The 21,144-nt window shown below is 35.7% G+C and overlaps 1 protein-coding gene across 1 annotated transcript in view; it reads left to right on the forward strand.

The window, feature by feature from the left end:
• Positions 1 to 21,144, forward strand: part of LOC142344769 (von Willebrand factor A domain-containing protein 8-like) — a 102,439-nt gene that overhangs the window by 40,055 nt on the left and 41,240 nt on the right. Inside the window, exons 8-11 of the mRNA XM_075396686.1 lie at positions 2,238 to 2,398; positions 6,189 to 6,313; positions 8,376 to 8,629; positions 10,669 to 10,921. Of these exons, the coding sequence (XP_075252801.1) occupies positions 2,238 to 2,398; positions 6,189 to 6,313; positions 8,376 to 8,629; positions 10,669 to 10,921 (793 nt within the window). The remainder of the gene's footprint in view (positions 1 to 2,237; positions 2,399 to 6,188; positions 6,314 to 8,375; positions 8,630 to 10,668; positions 10,922 to 21,144) is intronic.

The following is a 21,144-nucleotide window of genomic DNA, read 5'->3' on the forward strand; positions in this document are numbered from 1 at the left end:
TTGATTATCAAAGACGCAGCATTTATTTTTCTATTTTTTAACTACGAAATATCTATATCTATTACATTCGACATTCGAAAAATTAAGTGTTCTTAATGGACAAATAACATTAGCAGAGCCAGTTTTGGGCCAATCTCGGGCTGTTACAATCCAAAAAAAATCGGATTGTAATCAGTCGGTGTTTTTTATTAAAAAAAATTCTATCTTTTTTAATTGTTAATTTAATAACAGAACATTTCAAATCAAAGCTCACTAGTGATAGGTCCAAATCATTTATTGCATTTTGTAATTAATGGCTTTCATGTTTTTGGAAATAATTTTTTTCGAAAAAAACAGGTATCACTTATTTTTGTCGTTTTTTCTTTTTGACTACTTGTTACCTGGTTTCCTTAATGAGAGTTCACATAATACATTATCGCTGTTCGAAGGAGATGCGACCGAACATATTATCAGGGCCAGATTCTGGCTTCACGGCTTCGAAATCGTTTTCTGGCTAAATTTAACTGATTTTTTTTGTTGTCTATTTGTTCTTTCTGTAACCGCATAAAAATTGATTACTGACAGTTCTTAATTCCCATCTTTAGATACACTGGTAATCATAAACCCATGGGATATTTTAGTTGATTTCTAATGGTTTTCATTACTTTGAAATTGATTGTTTTTTAAAAAAAGTAAGCGAATTTTTCAAATTTACTGTTTTTGTTCTTTTTTGTCTAATTGTTTGATGAATTACAATTTATTTTGTTTATTTTCAGTTTTATCTGACGCTATTTTGACTGTGTTTTTGAGTTTTGTTTTTAAAGCGAACATAAATTTTCTAATGTAATTAAAGTTTGTTGTTGTTGATTTTGCTGTTCGTCTTGACACGCTTTCTTAATATTGGCATATCTCATCAATCTAATGCAGTAATTTTTACTCCACTGAGTTGTTTGCTTCGGAGGTTATCTTTTTTTTCATACACCAATTTTTTGAAAATTTCTGGAATTTTTGGGGTTTTCTATCTTCCTCATTTGGTAGACAATTATGCCAAAATTGTGGATGAGCGGGGTTGGAACCCTACGTGCAATCACACATTACCGAGCCTCCTTATTTTATATAAAAAAAATTTTTAACATGTTCTTTTATAATCGATATTTTTATGGTCTATAGATTTGATAAATTAAATACGTGCTCTTTTACTTTGATAACGATTAGTTTCAATGCCTTTTTTTAAATTTGAATTTGCCGATTTTTTTTCTGCGTCTCTCTTTTTCTCATTTTATTACGTCTGTCTTTTGTCCCTACAAAAGTGGTGTTTACTGTCGATGGTCATATATTGTAGATGTTTACCAAATATTTGTTAATAGTTTCAATGACGTAGAGAATTCTAATTTTAAAAAATAAAAAGTGAATTGAGTTTTTAATATTTTTCATGCTTGTCTGGGGATATATTCTGATGACTAATAATAGCTGTTCTTTTGATGCGGATGATAGTCAGGTCTTTAGTTTGTTCAATTTTTGGGATTGTAACTTCGGATTTGTTCTGTTGTGTTCTTTTTGTTGTTTCAATCGATTATTCTTAAAACCATTTTTTTTGTTCATTTTCTACCTCTCAGCAATTCAATATGTGTCCACAACGTAGTTTCCTACTCTTTGCGTACGATTTTAGGTCATTGGTGTTATAAGTTGTTGACTGAACTCACACAAAAATTGATTTTAATGCTCCAATATTTTTCATTGGGAGTCTAAAAATTAACAGGGCTCGTTTCATTTTTAATATTTTATTCTGTCAGGTGTCATGAAGAAGTTTTAACTTTACTGTAACCTGTAGAATTTTAGTTACAGGCTATCAGTTTATCTTATCCCGGCCTTTTCTTTGTTTGTTTTGATTTCACAGAATGTCAAGGTGCAATGCCGGCTATGTTAAAAAACACGTTGATTGTTTTTAATCTATGGCCTTTTCTCGGGGATTCCTAGTTGACGAATAGCTTTTCGATCTTCTCCATTTGCGTCCATTCCACCTCAAAGCTATGCAATAAAATTTCGTATATTAAAAATGTTCCTAGAGCTTTATCCCGCTTTATCTCGAGTGCCTCCAATTTAGAACAAACTAAAGTCTTTCTAGTAGCTGCAGCATCTACGTTCTATGTTAACATAAAATTATTTGCAATTTAATGATTCACATTTTGTTACTGCTGGTAGCATAACATACGAGGGGAAACGAAAAAGGTGCCTGATTTTATTCCTACGAATTTCAGGCAACCCTCATGTCGGTGGAAATACGTGGGCTGGTGGATCGGGAGGCGCAGACACAGCCGGCATGGGTGGAATTGGTGGACCCTACAGACTAGATCTGGGTCACCAAGTGTTTCAAGTGCCAGATGAGATGAAGCAAAATGTACCGCCTCACGTGCTCAAGGTTACTCAACCTTATTTGAGCGTCCAATAAAGTTCTATTGGATGTTTTTCGGTATTTTTACAAAAGTTGAAATTTTACATTTTGGTACTGCTCTCTCGGCATGCTCAAAATTTTATTTGTATTGGAGCGCTGTATTTTAAATATCACACTTTTTTATGATTTTTAAAGCATTATTTGAGCGATGATTTTGGTCGTGCGAAGAAGGAAACACAGCGAAAAAGATTGCTTTTTGCGCGTGGTTATTTCTCATTCTAATTCTTAAGTAGCTTGGAAATGGTGTTTGAAGAAAAAATTGCTTTCTCGGTAGTTGTATCTTATTTACGTGCGGCAATTTGACTTCTATTTTTACCTTTTTCTTAAATGGTATTCCAAATCCATTCATAGTCATTTCTGCGTGCTGTTTTTTGTTTAGTCAATAGCAATTTTTTGAACTGTAGTTTAGGACGTGTCCTGCTATACTTTATACTTCGTCAAATAAAAATTTGTCTCGCTCTACCTAATTTTGCCGCCTTTCCAATACTTTTTTTGCGTTAATTTTTCGTTGATTCTGCTGAAAATGCGCGAACAGGATTCGATGTAGAATGAAAGAGATCACTTTTGAAAAACTAAATCAAATATAGAAATATGACAAGGAGGCTCGGTAATGTATGTTCGCACATAAAGTTCCGACCCCGCTCATCCACATTTTGTCTACCAAAATGTCTACCGTAAATGTCTACCAAATGAGGAACAGATAGAAAACCTCAAAAAAATGAGTATGAACAAAGATCGCCTCCAACTCCAATAACTCAGTGGAGTAAAAAATGATGCATTAAATTCCTGAGATCAGTCATTATTAAGAAAGCAAGTCAAGACGAACAACAAAATCAAACAGCAATAACAAAAAACATTAATTACATCCAAAACTTTATGTCCATTTTAAAAAAAGCTTGCTAACAATCTCAAAATAGCGTCGGAAAAAAGTGAAAATAAACAAAATATCTTGTATTTCACTAGAAAAGATATGGGACCAATCAATAAAAAGGCTCTGTAACAATTAGACAAAAAAGAACAGAAAAAGAACAAATTGGCTTAAATTTTTAAGAACAATTAATTGCAAAGTAGGGAAAAACATTGGATGGCAATTGAAAACCCACACACCTCTATAGGAGGGCATTAAGACCTGTCAATAATCAATTTTTTAAGCGGTTACAAAAACGCTGTCGATGCCGTAAAGCCATATTTGGCCCCTCAAAGTTTGTTCAATTGAGCCTTCATCGAACGCCAAAAATGTGTTATCGGCCTTCTCATTAAGTAGAGTAGATAACAAGTAAAAAGAGAAAAAGGGCAAAATTAATTAGCACTTGTTTTTTTTGAAAACAATTATTCTCAAATTCATGAAAGCCATTAGCTACAACATGAAACAATTAAGTAGGTTCGCCTATTCGCCCAAAGGACGTGCTTGAGACCTGTCATAAGTCAGATTATGTCTTACGTGTGCAAAAATAGCGTTAAAAATAGACAAAAATCAAAAATTAGTTTGCTTTTTGTGCGAAAAAACCTTGTCGAATCCAGTAAATTCATAACGAATTCTATTAAAAAACGATTAAATTTTGTGCACTTGCACCTTCATTCGACAAGAAAAATCTGTTTTATGACCTGTAATTAACGAGACTAGGTAACAAATAGACAGAAAACAACAAAAATGAGGTGTTAAAGAACCTTAAAACGTTAAAAAAGAGTTTTTTTTATTTTTGAAAACAATTGTCATGAAAGCCATCAGCTATCTACTCCAATCAGAACAAAGGCTAATTTATTCCTTTATGAAATTCCAATTAAATATGTCATTATCCAGGTTGTTTCATACGACTAAAAAGACAAAGTAAAAACGAAAATTAAAGACAATTGTAAAAATTTAACTTAAATTCTTCGAGAAAGGGGCGTCGAAGCCGTTAAAACCATATGATATGCCTTTCACTGCTGTTATATATTCATTTGTGCCTTATTTTGAACGCCAATATTTCACTATATGAACTGTCAATAATATGATAATGTGAAAAAAAACGACAGAAAAAGACGTGAAAAATTGGCCAATACCTAAAAATAAAAAAAAAAATTGTGATATCGAGTGGTATCAAGGCCAGAAAACCATTACTTAACGCGTAAAACCGCAAAAAAATTAAAGTTCAATATACTAGAAAGAAGAGGATGAATAACTATTTTTTCTTTGCTGAAACTATGCTATAAGGTGACCATATTAAGAGAAAAATCGTGGCAAAGTTCATTAAGCAATTGTTCATTTGAAAAAACAAGCATTTTCGAAAGTCAATACGACCAGAATCTTTCGAGTAAAGATAATAGATACAATAAATTGGAACTGCTTAGAAAGCAATTTGGACCTATCCACAGTGAGTTTTGATGTGAATTGTTCTGTTCTTTAATGAACGTAAAAAGCTCTTAATTTTTTTTTTAAAAAAACCGACTGATTACAATTCGATTTATTTATCGATTTAACAGTCCAAGATTGCACCAAATCTAACCCTGCTACTGCTGTTTTTCCATTTAGAGCACTCAATTGTTTCGAATTCTTAAGATCTAGATAATTTGTTAGTTAAAAGATCAAAAATATATGCTGCGTTTTTGATTATCATACAGTAAAGTTAGCAACAAACGGCAAAATTTTGATTCTAGACTACCCTCAATGGAAGTGAAAATAAAACTAGCTGTCTTGTAGTTTACAAGGATTGTGTTTGTTGTTTTTGGGGTGTGTACTTCGGGCAAGTTTAATCAAAGTGGACTAAAGAGGCTTATTTCGGGCAATTTTTGATGAAAAAGGCTGAATTTTGAAATAGTTAGCCCCAATTTTAGCCAGAAAAATTAAATGAAAATTGTCAGCACTACTTTTTTGTGTCTCTAAAAATAATATTAAGAGTACTATTTATAACAATTTTTAGCCGAAATTTTAGGCGAAATTCCGGAAAATGTGAATAAAAGCATCGGAAATCCGTCAATTATTCACAAAACTTCAACAACCGATAACTCCCTGTAAAATACGAAATAAAAAAAAATCAATTAATTCCATATTCTACGCTGGAGGGGCTTTTTATTGATACCACTCACAGCTCTGTACGATGAATATATCGATCGGTCAAATTGTTTGAACCAAAAAAAAACCCATTTGAGTATTTAGTTCCTCCCCCCTCAAGAGGGTCAGAACAATAAACCCATAAAGAAGCCCGTTACTTTAACGTTGTTTCAGTTGATTTCATTTCCCATATCTTATGGTTATTTGTATTGGTGTGAGTCATGAAATCAATCGTGGATATTATGCGAGTTTATGCGAGTATATTTTAATTTTGTTAGCCTTCAGTTAATGTTAGCTACTCCAGTGTGCCGCATATCGTGTAGTTCAATCGAATTTAAAAAACCACGTGGCATTCGTATCAGTGTTATTGCCGATGTCTTAATAAAAGACGCAGTTTCATTTACAGATTTCTGAATCAGACTCAAAACTGTTTCTCCGTGAAGCACGCACTGATTTTCTCTGGCTAATTTGTTAAATCTTTTTAGAGTCTTTACTACCTTGTGTGAGCCATTTTCTTTGTAACCAAAAAAGACTACAGCTGAGTTTTTTTATGATCTAACAGTCAGTCGAATAAATTCCCTCTGGAAAAAGTATGACAGTTTTGAAGTCAGATTCATTAATATAATTGATTAAACTTCTGACGCATGCTCTTCTAAACTTCCTGCTGCACCCAATTGTGAAAATAATTTAGATCTAACTAAATTTAAACTCTAGTTTTCTCTTTAGGCTGCTAAAGAGATGCGGGACAAGGCGTTCATGGAGAGACTGAGAGAGATCGAGATGAGTGAATTTGAGGCTGACGTCTACAATTCCTTCTACGACTCAGTCAAATCACACATCAACTCTGTCAGGTTAGTTTTATGTACATGGCAGAGTAAAAATTAACCATTTTTTCTCTATGATTAAACCCAGGATTGACCATGTTCTGATCATGTGAGATTGCAGAAATTGAACAACATACCGAAAAATCTGGAATCGACAGGAATTTGAAATTGAAGATTATAGTTGTCAATGTGATGATGTATCTAAGGATTGTGGTTTGGTAGTCTTCCACGTGACTTAAGCAGGAGCGTTCTGACAGCGTAAATATGCGTCAAACAGTTCAACAGGGGATCCAGAAATGGGTCTTGAAATGCGCAAATATGAAAGCAGTGTACGCCGGAAGCCCAAAGGATCGGATAAACTCCAGCCAGGCAAAACATCTCCGCAAACAAAAATAGACTGTGAGAGCCTGTGGATACCTTTAGGACGAGTTTTCAGTGCTGTATAAATAATACCAGTCCACTTAATTCAGCTACTCCTAGGAGCTGGAGACATCGAAGGCAAGCAAGGTCCAGATCTGTGTCTATTTGTGTGACAGGAAGTTGTGGACCACCTCTAACTGCCTTAGCATAAATTGGCCTCAGCGGGAGTGAAATTAAAAGAGTCATAGCAGCCAGGTACGACTTGATTGTGAAAACTGCATTCAACATGCTGTCCTCCAGTTCCACCTTGACTTAGGAGTTCACGGAGGCAAAAATGAGGGTACGAAACGACTTGCGGCGACCACGCGCGGGAACGTCCGTCAATATTAGAGCCAACTGAAAGGAAATCCCTGCGTGCTCACAAATGCCACCCAATTAGGGGGTCCCCCGAAAGAATGCGGAGGGCAATGTCTTCCCGTGTCCTCCCCACACAGCACCTCGAGCTGGCCGACGAGCCTCATGTGCGTGAAAAACAAAAGCTCCCTGCCCCAAACCTGAGCAGCAATTGGAAAAGAGTACAAGGAAAAAATTCAACATTAGAGAACTCAGAAAGTCGCACAGGCCAAAGAGGTGAAACCAAAAAGGAGCAAACGAAAGCTTGTGCAGCTCGAATGTTAAGAAAACGGAGATAAAGCGGTTTAAACCCAGAGAGGTTGGCATGAAAATAGTTACACGGAACCTTCCAGCGAAACATGAAAAGAATGAAATGAGTTGAGGTGTAGCGCAGCGCGAGTGGGGGAGGGTTTTGATAACTTTAATAGGTTGGATAATATATGGTTTGGCCAATGCATAGAAAACAGCAGTTGTTCACTCGAAGAAAAACGGAGTCAACATATATCGGAGAGCTTTGAAATATTGGAAGATGGTGAAAGGAAACTGCTGCTTGATTGACAAGAGGAAACATCAGTTACAACGAAGAATACCCGCTATAGATCCGAACTGCAATACATCCGAACGACTGCTCAGTCTTAATTGTCACAGTCGGATAGCTGCAAACCCTTGAACGACTGTCGACATGGTCAGGCAAGAAATGCAAAACATTACTTCAATGGCTTACGCTCTTATCGGACGCTGGAACTGACTGGAAGAGAGCCCATTAACTCACCAATCGTACAGACTAGAGGTAATGAAGAAAAGTGGGAACTTAACTTCAAAATTTACTTTGATGGATGCGGGAATCAGTGGCAGTGTTTAAGAATCATGAAAAGTGGATGTATGAAATCTGATAAGCCGCTTCATATTCAACATCTGACAAAAACGTTCAAAGTGCATAGAAAGATGCAACAACGATACACGAGAACAGCTATCAAACCTACCAAGGAAGCAAGAATTGTAATGTTTGCCAATATCAGCATTAAATTTTGACCGCTAACATAGAAATGACAAACCAAAGCAAGTGAGCATGCCATTTAACGTGGCAGGGGCCAGGAAACAGATGAGGAGCATAGTGATTAAACTAAAAATTTTGTGTATGTTCTTATGAGCTTCTCTGCATTTGTACCAATTTATTTAATTTTTGTTAAACACGATTGTAAATACATTTCATTTTCGTAAAAAATGTAAATTTTTTTAGGAATGTAAAATTTTAAACTCACGATGAGTGGAACGCTTGCAAATATTTGTTTTGATCTCATTTTTGATCGAAAAGTTTCGTCTTTTTTGTAACTAGAGTTGTAATCGAGAGCCTTGAAGCTAAGCGAAAAGACCGAGAGTGGCTAAAACATCAGACACTTGGTGAGTTTGATGATACGAAAATAGTGGACTCGATTCTGGGTGAGAAGTCTGTGTACAAACGCAGAGGTGAGAAGGAACCTCTCCCGGGACAGCAATTGGAGAAACCGAAGCTGTTGAGGTTGCTGTGTGATGTTAGTGGGAGTATGTACCGATTCAATGGCTACGATCAGAGACTGCAGCGTCAGATGGGTTCGATAGTATTTGGATTTGTTTTTAAGTATGAAAAATATATGCGTAGTTGTAATTATTAATTGCTCTCGAATGAAACGCAATTATTGGAAACGTTTATGTCTTTTTATGCATTTTTTTCACTTGACCATTTTGCGTTTTTCACGCACTTCTTGATTTTTAATGAATTAAATTGCTCTCACTCCGAATTAAAGTTTGTTGTTCAAACAAAACCGACTGTTAGAGAGTAGATGACAAGGCCCTGATAGCCCATTGGACTCAGGATGCTGTGGTGCGAATCCTACCCCCGGCTGATATTTTTGCACTCATAAAATGCTACAGCCCTGAATTAAATTGCGCAGCCCGTCATTCGAGATCAATTTTTCCGACGTTAGTCGGTTAATTTTTGTTCTTTTTTCTTTCCATTCTGTTATCAAAATCCAGTCGATTTATTATAAAGGAGTCTTCTTAGTAAACTGTACAAGTCAACAGCAGCGTAAAAGCAGTTCACAAGCTTATGGAAGCAAATTATTTGAAAAAAAACTTATTAATAGCCGAGTAGCGATAGCTGGGGCTATTATTGGCCTTCTCTTGGTTTTTTATTACAATTCAAAGAATTTGAATTGTATTGGGGCGCTGTCTTTTTTTAAGATCTGTTCACACATTTTCATGATTTTTGAAGTCAATTTGGACTAGTGATTTTGGTCACACCGAAACAGGAAGTGGAGCGAAAAAGCGAGTGGTTTTTGGGCGTAAAATTTTTTCGCTCTAATTTTAAAGTAGAGTGAGAAAACGGTGTTTGAGTGAAATTTCGCTTTCTCGCTAGTTTTTTTGTTCACATGTGGCAATTTCACTTTAATTTTTACTGTTTTTTTATTAATAGCCGCCCTCATCTTCTCATTCGGCTATTATAGAGCTCCTAATTTTTTTTTACTTCGTCGAACTTTTTTTCGCTTTACCATTTGGCCGCTTTTCCGACATTTTGCGTGAAATCTTTTTGATTTCTCTAGGCTAGTTTCTCTCTTCTCTCAGTCTACTAAAAGTGAATTTGAACATCAGTTGCTCAGCAAAGCAATTCAAAATGAACAAAGTCAGTATAAAAAATTGAAGTCAGGAATAGAAACGGGGTAAACCCATAGAGCCCAATTTTTGATGCCCGCTATTTGAGCGTCGTTCCTATAAGTTTTAGTTACCATATCTTATGCTTATTGGTATTGATAGTAGACCCTGTAGCCTCTCTCTAAGAAACAGAAGTATGTTCAACTACGAAATGCCATCAAAATAAATCGGACTTAAAGAATAATTTGGTACAAAAATCTTTTTCAATATCTTCTATTCTTTCAATCCCAATCATGCTTATTGGAATCAACGGCGGCTATTTTCCGGCAATCTGCCGGGTATGTTTTGTTGAGTGGATTTTGTTCTAAATGGTTTTCCCAATCCATTCATAGTCCGTTCTAGATCTAGTTTTCTGTTTAGTCAATGAAAATTCTTTGAATTATACGTCAGGACTTGTCCTGCTATGTTTTTATTTCGTCTTCAAGATTTTTGTTACGACCATATGACGTTACAATGACTTCAAATCTGTCTTTTGTTCCTTGGTTCATGCAATTTCAACAGAATTGCGTACATGACGTCATTTTTCACTCTTAGTGGGGCGAATTTTATTGTACGTTCGCGTGATTGAATTTTTGGTCACACGCGACTTACCTCACTTTCAAAAATGACTGTCTACCTGTGTGTTGCTCTAAATGAAGGTTATTTGAGAGCAGCTGATAGAAGCAGCAATAAGTTATACAGATTCTTAATCAAAATTTAACATCTCATTTCTTAATGAAAAGACTAAATTTTTTTAGTCCGTCTTTTTTTAAATCTTTTTGAGACTGCAGATCACGAGGATGCTTGCAAAACTTAGCAACCTGCAACTTATTTAGCGAAGTTCCAACTGAATGAAAATTTTTAAAATTTCAATTCTCAAAAAATTTTAAAATTTTTTGAGAATTGAAATTGATAACATTCTCAGCTTTTCCACCTGCTTGACCTTTTTTTTTCTGTTGCAGAAGCTGTGTGTATGGTGATGGAAGCTCTTAAAGGCTACGAGTCCAAGTTCAAATACGACATTTATGGTCACTCTGGTGAGGACGACTCCCTGCAGTTGGTGGACCTGCACAAACCACCTGCAAATGAGAAGGAGAGACTGCAAGTCCTGAACACTATGCATGCTCATGCGCAGTATTGTCTATCTGGTGATACGACTGTGGCTGCGTGCACCAGAGCTGTGAACGATATGGCAAAATTGGAAGCTGATGAAAGGTGAGCTGTTCACTGTATCTGTTCAACCGAGGAAATTTTATACACAAAAATAACACACATCATGAACTTGATTGGAAATGAACCCTAAATGAATGAAATTCTCCTTTTTAGAAGAAAATCCTAACTCGTACATGCCCTTAATTGCGATCAATATTTCACGTCTTGTACAAGATATACATAACAACGTATACACGCGCGCGCACAGTGGTGACAAATGGGGTTACAGACCGCAGCTTGTTGAGTTTAAGTGTCGAAACACTTCTGGCAAAATAAATTTAAAAAAGCTTACTCTTTCTGAAATTTATAACGGTCTCTATCGAATCCACATTGTGGTTTTGTTATTTCACAGCATAGTTTTCAGTCAACCTTGTCTAACGGACATGAATTCAGAAGTTTTTCTTGCCACACTCAGTAGAGATAAGAGTTTCCTTTTCAATAGCCGCCCTCATCTTCTCAGGCGGCTTTTATTGTGGCGCTTATTTTTTACAATCCAAATAATTAAGATTGTTTTGCTGCGCTTTCTTTTTACAAATCGAAGACGAATAACGGTGTTGTATATTTAAAAAACTCGTTTGTAGCAATTATATTAGTCCTGTGGTTTTTAACCGAATTTTTCTCTTGGCCGATTTTTCGTCTAACCCTTTTGACTTATCGTCTGCAGCATTAAGATCCCTCAGCAATTTTGATTTCTGCCGGAGGGCATTAAATAACTCTTAGAGCCTTTCAGCTTCCTAGACGCTAATTTTGCGATTCACCGAAACAGTTTTGGAGACATAAATTTATGGCGCCAAGGGCGGCTCTGAGAGTTTCCATTTCACCCTCAAAACCCCCGCCATCACTCAACCCCACCTCATCCCTGATATAAGCCCCATTACAGAAGCCAGGACAGCGGTCGACCTGTAACACAGCGCGCTCAATCACCCTCCCCTTATCCCCCCACTCCACGTGCCCCCTCACGTGAACTCCTCTGCCTTGCTCCAACCAGGCCCTTGAATTAAGCTAAATCCAGCCTACCTAAACCGTGGCTAGCTAATGACGAAGAAAAGCGCTGGCCAGTTGTTTGAGAGCAGTTCGTCCGGTTATTTTGGTTATGTTTTGTATTATAGTGAATTTTATTGGAGGGAATTCTTAGACATGAAATAAATTTTTTCAGGAATTGAAAAATTTGGATTGCTTCGAGCGTTGTACAAAATTTTAGACAGAAGCGAAAAGAGTGGTTTTTTGCTTTTTCCATAAGAGTTAGAAATTGAGGTGGGAAACACGCGTTTCGCTATTACGACTATTTTTTCGGTTAAGAGTTCCGAATATGTGTTTTGCGAATAATATGTTTTCATAGTGCTTGAATTTTATTTGGTGTTTAATACAAATCTATGTTAATTTAGAGGTTTCCTAGCAATTTCGGATATTCACGCTCTTTTAACAATTTTTTGCCACTTGTTTTATTTTGTTGCATTGCTCGAAGCGTCTTCAGCTACCACTTGCGTGCTATTTTGCCCCTATAAACGGCTTCTTTACAGAGAATTATGGCAAAAGTTCTAAAAAATTTTAGCGTTTTTAAAAGACGCACAACGATTGCTTAGGCTATTATTGGCCCTCTATTGGTTTTTAATAGCCACCGTCAGCCTCTCAGCGGCTATTTTTTAGGCGCTCTCCTTTTTTAAAATTGCTTTACCTTTTGATCACGTTTTTCGTTTTACATAAGTCATGATTTTCACGTTTGACTGCTGACCTACCTCACTCACTGTTTCAACTAAATGGATTTTAAATCTTTTACGTATTGAATTACGCAATGTAATGAATACGGTCAAAGTCAAAAGAGAAAAATCGAAAGATAAAAAGATGAGACAGGATAACTTTAATAATTTTGGTTCCTACGTAACCGCAGCGGAATAGCATTAGGCTACTGCGGCCTGTTCTCAGCTGCCCTTTTTTCTTATTCCCCACATTTCAGACTGTTCTTCATATGAGCAGCATTGCTCTTTTGGTGACTATGGTCACTTTTTTTGCGTCTGAGACTTTCACGTGGTACCATCATTGCAGCGAACATCAGCCAGGCTATAGTCAACCTGAAGCTATGGTTAAGAAAGAGCTCATCTTCACACAGAACAGCTTCACACAGGCAGGGGATTGAACTCTCAATCCTTGGCGTGTGAATCACACACCTTACTTCTCGGCTGTCACGCCACTCTCGACTGTCACATATAAAGCGAGGTCATTAAATCATAGTGCATTAGGTTCTCAAAGTTCATTAAAGCGAATGCTAGCTGGTGTCAGTATTATGCCTAATAGCTCTCATTTTAGAAGCTGAATGAAGCTGAATTTTAGAATCTAACAGAATATGCAAAATTTGCGCTCCAAATAAAAAAATTGACGCTTAGAAAAATTCTTTCTCTTATTCTATCTCTTATTGTTTTTTTTTTCTGTTTCATTCCCAATATGCGTCAACCGGGTCAACGTCGGATTTTTCTAGCAATTCGGTGGCTATGTTTTTTTTCGTCGTCAAAATTTTTGTAACGACCATATTGTGTGCGCGACGTCGTTTTTCACTCTCAGTGGAGCTAGTTTTTACTCATTCGCGTGATGAAATGTTTGGTCACACGTGACTTCATCACTCCCCAAAATGACTTTCTTACTCTGAAATGGACTTTTCCTAACTTTAATTCAAAGAGATGGGGTGAAGTGAATGTGTGTGACATTAATTGAAGGTTGTTTGAGAGCACCTAATAGAAGCAGCAATACGTTATTCAGATTCCTAGTCGAAATGTAACATCTCAGCATTCTACATCTGATAATTTTTTGTTTCTTTTACTATTTTTTGAGAAACTCGTAGTCTATATTGTTTGTCTGTCGTTTTGTGAGTTCTTTAGTGTTCACAACTTGATTAAAGAAGGGGTTTTATTTGTTTTTTTAATGTATGAAGAAATTATTGAATTTTTTCTTTTTTTTAAGTTCTTTTTATATTTGACTTCAGTTTTTAATGTAAAATTTTAGTAAGGATCAGTTCATTAAGGGAGTTCATTTTTTGGAGGAGACGGTTCTTTAACTGATACGTTTCCGGAATTCTCCCGTTGTGTTTTTTTTAAATCGATGTCTTCTCTTTTCAGAGATTGTATCTTGAAAATTTTTTCAATAGGTTTGGTTTTGTCTATTTTAATCGTTTCTTTGTGTTTAGTTCGCGTGTGAGGGATGGGGGTTATATGGGTCATTGATTGAACCGACAATTTAAGAGAACAGATCTTGTGACGTAACATTTTTGGTAAAAAATTTTTCTATAAGATCATCCCGCTTTTTATTATTGCCGTTATTTATTAGTTTTTTTAAAATCAGTTATTAATTAATTGCTCTCAAACGAAGTTTGTTGCAATTATACTAGCCTTGTTGGTCTTTTTTATGCGATTTTTCGCTTGACCGATTTTTTGTCTGACGAATTTGACTTTTCGACCTCAAACGGGTAAACAGGAAGCCCCCAGCGGGCATTAAGTTTTTTTAGAGGCCCTTAGCCGGGTTCAGTAGTTCTTCAAGTGCTTAGTGAGATGAAGCTACCGGAAAGGCCGTAATTTAAGGTTAAAAGGACATTTTTTAGGAGTTTTTGAGCCCAAAATGTTGCAATTTTTGTGTTCTTTTTGTTTTTTTTTTCGAAATTTTTGGTTGACCAGTCTAAAGCTGAGGCTGGTTAAAGTTGATAAAGGTCTTTTGCAAGACATAAGTACTTTTTTGACCATTCTAAGGGCTCTATGTTTTGGTAATCCAAACAAAAACACGAAATTTATACTAATTTTCATAATTTTTTCAAGCTTTTGGAAAATGTTTGTCATTTTTTGTGGTTTTTCCAGCCCTAGCTGTCAAGGAACCTTCTCTATGGTTTGATCGGCTTGATTACAGATTACTGCATAATTTTTAGTGGTAATTGAATGGTTTTCAACATTTTTTAACGAAAAAACTTTTTTGCATTTTTTTTTTAAAATTTTTATTGTCAATATTCAAGGTTTTCTATACCCAGGGGCCAGAAAACCTCATTAAGTGTTCAATAATAAGTTACTGAGAACTTGTTATTGGCCATGGAATAGTTTTCGACTTTTTAATATCTCAAATTTTAGCAATTTTTTGATAAAACTTGGAACTTTTATTGGAGAGTTTTTGTCATTTCCTATGTTTCTCCAGCCTCAAGAGCCAAGGAACCTCCTCTAGGGTTTGATAATAGGCTACTGTAGAATTTCTAGATGTAATGGAAAGTTTTTCAAGATTTTAACATCACATTTTAGCATTTTTTTTACCAAAGTTACAATTTTTTTGACAGTGTCATTATTCAAGTTTTTCCGGACCCAGGGGCCAGCAAACCTCATTGAGCGTTTAATAATAGGTTACTGAAAACTTTTTATTGGCTACGGAATGGTTTTGAACTTTTTAATATCACAAGTTATTGCAATTTTTTGCTCAAACTTGCATTTTTTTAAGTTTTTAAAAGTTTTTGTCATTTGATAGGTTTTCCAGCCTCAAGGGCCAAGGAACATCCTCTTGGGTTTAATAATAGGTTACTGCTTTGTTCCTAGATGAACTGGACTGGTTTTCAAGATTTTAATATCGCGAATTTAAGCAATTTTTTAAAAATAGTTACAATTTTTTCAAGTTTTTGGAATATTTTTGATTTTTGTTTTATTTTTTCCTACACCAGGGACCTCCTCCGAGTTTTGATAATAAGCTCCTTAATATTTTCTAGAGTTAATGGAATGGTCATTAAGATTTTAATAACTTGAATTTTACCAAGCTTTCGATAAAATTTAAATTTTTTTTCAAATTTTCGGAAAACGAATGTCATGCTCAAGTTTATGGATCTTTATGAGCCAGTGAAACTATATAAGGCTTAAATAGGGATACTGTACTGGATATCTTCTTGAGACAATGAAATTGTTCTGAAGATATTAGTATCACAAGTTTGTTTTTGAAATTTTTGAATATTATTGTCCCTTTCTCAGTTTAACGATCATTACTGGCCAAACAAACTTTTCAAATCTTGCAGATGGGTTACTTGACATAACTCCAAAGACAAAAGGACTGACCGAACTACAGAGACAAGAAATGTTTTTGAACACTTTTTTCTCGCGAAATGTTGAAGCTTTTCTTTTGAATTTTGCGCTTTCAGTTTTTCTATATGATTTAAGGTAGAAGTTGCACAGTCGAATCTCATCAAGGGAAATATTCCTTGCTCTCTCTCTCTCTCTCTCTCTCTCTCTCTCTCTCTCTGTCGGTCGGGGTGTCTTTCCTTCTCTTTCTCTTTCACGTTTTATCTCTCTCTCTCTCTCTCTCTGTCGGTTGGGGTTTCTTTCCTTCTCTTTCTCTTTCACGTTTTACCTCCCTCTCTCACTATCTCTCTCTCTATCTCTCTCTCTCTCTCTCTCTCTCTCTCTCTCTCTCTCTGCTTCTCTCTTTTGTTGATGCCGCACTTCAGCTGCGGTTATGTGGCGTGATGTCATCATGTTTTATCCTCACCTTACGTCCCTTCAATTAAGCTAAAGCTAGCCTAACTAAACAGTGGCTAGCTACTGACGAAGCCAACCGCTCGCCGGTCGTTTGAGAGCAATTTGCCCGACGTTAGTCGGTTATGTATAAAGTTTTTAGTCCTGCTGCTTCTCTGTGCATTTTTTCGTTCGAGAAATTGTTCGTCCCAGCGACAAACTTTTGAAAACTTTTTGTCCTGAGAAACTGGATAAGCTGATAAAGCCCGCCAATATGAATTCGCTGAGCAGTTTTTTGAGAACCTTAATAGTGTCTAAATTTGCGATTCACCACAACCTGGGGAAATCAAGGTTCACGGTGTAACAGGTAATTCATTGAGTTTCAAGCCCCAGCTACAAATCCGGCAGTCCACCGAATTCTGCTGTTTAGGTGTTAATTAACGGAATAAAGGGAATAGTTAGGTGGTTTGCTTAACCCCTCCACATTTTTGACCATCACTCTCTCGCTTTTGCTCCCACTTTCCCCTTCCCTCAGTGGGATAAGGCTCCCTAAGAATAAGCTGGCGACTACCAAAGCCAACCGTTTGCCTATCCTTTGAGAGCAGAACCCCTCCGTCAGTTGGTTATTTTTAGTTTTTTGTCTAAGTTTAATGTAATTCTGTTTTGTTTTTTATTTTGCAAAATGAGACATGCCTTTTGATGCTTTTCGATTTTTCTCTGTTACTAATTAGTTCTAAAGATTTTTATTGGTAGCAAATCTTTTGGGAATTTTCTAAGAAAATAAAAAGTAATTTTATTTCAATCGATATAAAACATGCAAAGACTTCTGATAATTTAAAGAGCACTTTTTTGCAGTTTTCTGGACTCCGTTTGTTCTGGCACTACACTACTTAGATTGGCGTTTCTAACTGAATCTTTGCCTGTTACCAGGGACTCACAGAACGAGATTTCATCATTTTCGTACTAACTTTTCGGCATTGTTATCCTTTTCGTACTAAGTGATAGTAGTAGCAGCATCCTATTGCCAAAGACGTAACATAACATATAAGGAAGACTCGCTCCACAAATGTAGCTAAAATCTGCCACGCTTGATCTTCTTTTCCAGCCAAGTCAGCGTCCGGGTTTTTGGCATCGTGACCCATCGGTGGCTGGTGACAATATCCAATTTCGGTCCGATTCCTCGCTAGGTAGTCTTTGGAATCTTCGTGGCCGTTAGATTTGTCCGATTGGTTTCCAGTTGCTAAAACTGCCATTACGGTTGCAGGTCCGGGTCTTTTGGGCAGCTTTTCCAAGCAGAGGTAGTCCATCAGTCGACTACCTAGAACTTTTCTCAGAATTTGAGGAAGAGGTTTGGATCCGGGATGATAAAATATTGCAGTAACAACAGCGCAGTCAATTACTGATAGCGCGACCAAAATTATGAGAAATATAACCAAAGATCCGACAATTGGGAAGTCATCGCTTGTACTCGGTGGGAGAATGTCGGACAAAACCAGAAGTTCCAGAACTTGGGAGAGCAGATTTGTTATGCTGAGTGAAATCTGTCGACGGATCTGTTTCCTATTTGTGCCTCCTCATTTTTTTAAAATGTACTCATCTAGAATTGCGAATTTTTCAGTTTTAGAATATAAACCATCATAAACTAGGACAATTTCTGTTCCGACCCACTTTAGTGGGGGGGACTATTTACTCAACTGTTTTTTTTGGTGAAGTGAATTTTCGCCAATCGATATATTCATCGTACAGGATTGTGAGCGGTATCGTTAGATAGCTGGCGAAGCGTTGAGTTTCAAATTAAAGATTTTCGCTTTTTTCCGAGGAGTTACGGAGGTTTAAATATTTGTGAACGTTAGCCTACTTCCGTTGTTCCGTTCACATTTTTTGTAATTTCATGCTTAAATTTTGATCAATTTTTCCCTAAAATATGTTAAAATTGTCAAAGATAGTCTCATTGGTTTTGCGTTTAAAGATAAAAGGGAGTTGGTGAACAAAATTCTCAGCTAAATGTTAATCGAATATGACTATTTGGTACACCTTATCCATTTTGACCGATGGTGCAGACATCAAAATTGCTAACATAATCTTCTTTTACTCCTATATGTGCTAATTTTGCCCCCTTAAGAAAAATTTCCGGAAATAACATTTTTGCGGTCTTTCGGTAAGTTAAACTGATAGTTATAAAAAATGCCTAGTTTATTTTTTATATATTAAGAGTTTTGTTTGCCGATAACCGATTTCGAAATATATTAGAACAATTTCGTTTTTAACAGCCGAGTAGCGATAGCGGGGCAAGATTTTGTCTCATCGTTGAGTTTTGATAAAAGAGGAAAAAGTGTACGGATTGTATTTCAGGTCTGTTTTTCATCCCTTCATCCCACTCACTAGAAGGTATGTTCTTATTTTCAAGTACGATTAATGAGAGGTCTCCTTTTATCCCAATTAGGTCTAATGAAATGAAATGTGTTTTATGAGTAACGCTCATGGTTTTTATGACTCCGTCAAATTGTTTTCGTAAATTTTTAATGAGTTCTTGAGATTTTCAGGGATTTGTTGTTCTTATTTAAGTCTTATGACTGAATCTAATTAATCAAATATCTAATTGGGTATCTATGGAGCTAGCAAAGAAAATATCTAAGGCTTTTAGTTGATACATAATACTTTTTTGGCAACATAATTAGATAAGTGTCCAAAATTCTCCATTTTTAGATGACTTTTTCATCAATTTAACTATTTCACCAACATTTGGTACTTTTTGTTTTAATGGAGAAGAAGCAGGAGCAAGATCAGTTTTGATTTAAAACAGGAATTTTCTAAAATTATTCGATTTTAATTCGGCGCTGTATGTTTTTTTGAAATACTTTTCCCTTTTTGTTTTTTATCTTAGTTACAGACCAGAATGATTTCAAATCAAAGCTCAGTTATCGATAGATCAAATTAGCAGGCAAGTAAAAGGGAGGCCAAAGAACATATCCAATAATTTCTGTGAAAAGCATATAAATTTTGGCTTCAATATCGTTTGCATAAAAATTTTTGAGAAATTTTACCTGTATTAAGTTCTACCTGTATTAAGTATTAGTTTTTAGTCTTTTGACTTAGTCTGACTAATGACATGTACAATTGTCTTCTTAAGCAGGAATAAATTCAACTATTTCAAATTTTTCAGTTGAAATTTTAGGGTTGTTACAGCTTAAGGATTTAGAAAATTGATTTGAAAAAAATGGATTTTTGAGATTTGCAAATTTTAATCTTATGTTTGTATTCTTAAAGCGTTGTCTCATTAAAGACAGGGGTCATTTTTTCAGATTAATTATAATGTATTCTTATTTGTTGTTTTATTTAAATAATTGATATTTAGCGGTGATACTGCGAGTTTTCATAAACTTTGTGTTTAATAGCCGCACAGCGATAGCTGGGGCTATTATTGGCCTTCTCTTGGTTTTTTTATTTCGTTGTCATGATTTTTGTTACAACCATATGACGTCACAGCCGCTTTTTGTTCATTTGTTCATGCAATTTCGACTGAATTGCATGCGTGACGTCAATTTTTGCTGTTAGTGGAGCGAGTTTTTTTTTGTTCATTCGCGTGGTTAAATTTTTGGTCACACTTGACTTACCTCAATCTCAACAATGACTTTCTCACTTTGAAATTGACTTTTATTTACTTTAATTCAAAGAGATAAGGTCAAATGGGTGTGTGTCAAATGAAGGTTATTTGAGATCAGCTAATAGAGGCAGCAATAACTTATACAGATTTTTAATCAAATTATAACAGATCAGCCTTCAATGAAAATACTTTGGTCTGTCTTTTTTACTGTTTTTTTAGACTACCGATCTACGAATCTATTGCGGCTATTTTCTGGCAATCTGCCAGCTATGTTTATCTTTTTTTGACGTTTTCCATTTTTTACGTTCTCTTTTGCTGTCTTGTCCCATCATCAGAATAATGACATAATAGGGACAATTCGAAAAGCAGATTATTGGCATTGCAACAAGGCACATTTTATTATATTCAAAATTTTTAGTGAATTGATTTTGATCTTGTCGGCTTGAAGTTTGCCTGTCTTCGTTCTTTTTTAGTCCTATGACATCTGGATAATGACAGTAATGAAAGGTCTCAATGGTTGTGCATGAAGGTATTAATGAATCCCTTGAGCGGTTTAAGTTGACCGCTAATTTCTTTCATGACTTTGAATTTATTTTTTTTTGAAAAAGTGCAAACGTACTTTCTGACTTTGCCTCTTTTTGTTTTCTGCCCACTTGTTAATTATTCTCATTAAAGACAGTTCCCGTATCGTTGCTGCTAAGATGCGAGTCGTTTGATTTAGTTTACTTTTAATCTGATGCTATTTTGACTCTTTCATTAAGTTTTAAAAAAAATCAATAGACATTGAGTTTTGGTCGTAAGTAATGCTTGTTGTTTTTATCTGATACTGTTTTTTGTCTCGTCTCTTACTCTCTTTAATGACAGTTGTTATCATCGGCTCTCCCTTGAATTACTGTTTCATTTGTCTGTTGGTTTGAGCTCAAAGCAATTTTTATGGATAAATCAATTATTTTCGATCAATAAGTGATTTTTGAAAGTTTTCTCTCTCTTTCTCTTTTGGTGGAGAATTAAGTCAAAACGTGGTTGAGTGGGTTCAGAACATTATGCGCGGACGCAATTTACCGAGCCTCCTTGTTGCACTAATAATCAGATTTCTTCAAACTAAATCTTCAAGCATTGCTTTTCTTAGCATGTCCTTAATACAGAAATAATGTTTTTATCATGGT

The sequence above is a fragment of the Convolutriloba macropyga genome, chromosome 8, assembly GCF_964194025.1.
Source record: "Convolutriloba macropyga chromosome 8, txConMacr16.3, whole genome shotgun sequence".
NCBI lineage: Eukaryota > Metazoa > Xenacoelomorpha > Acoela > Convolutidae > Convolutriloba > Convolutriloba macropyga.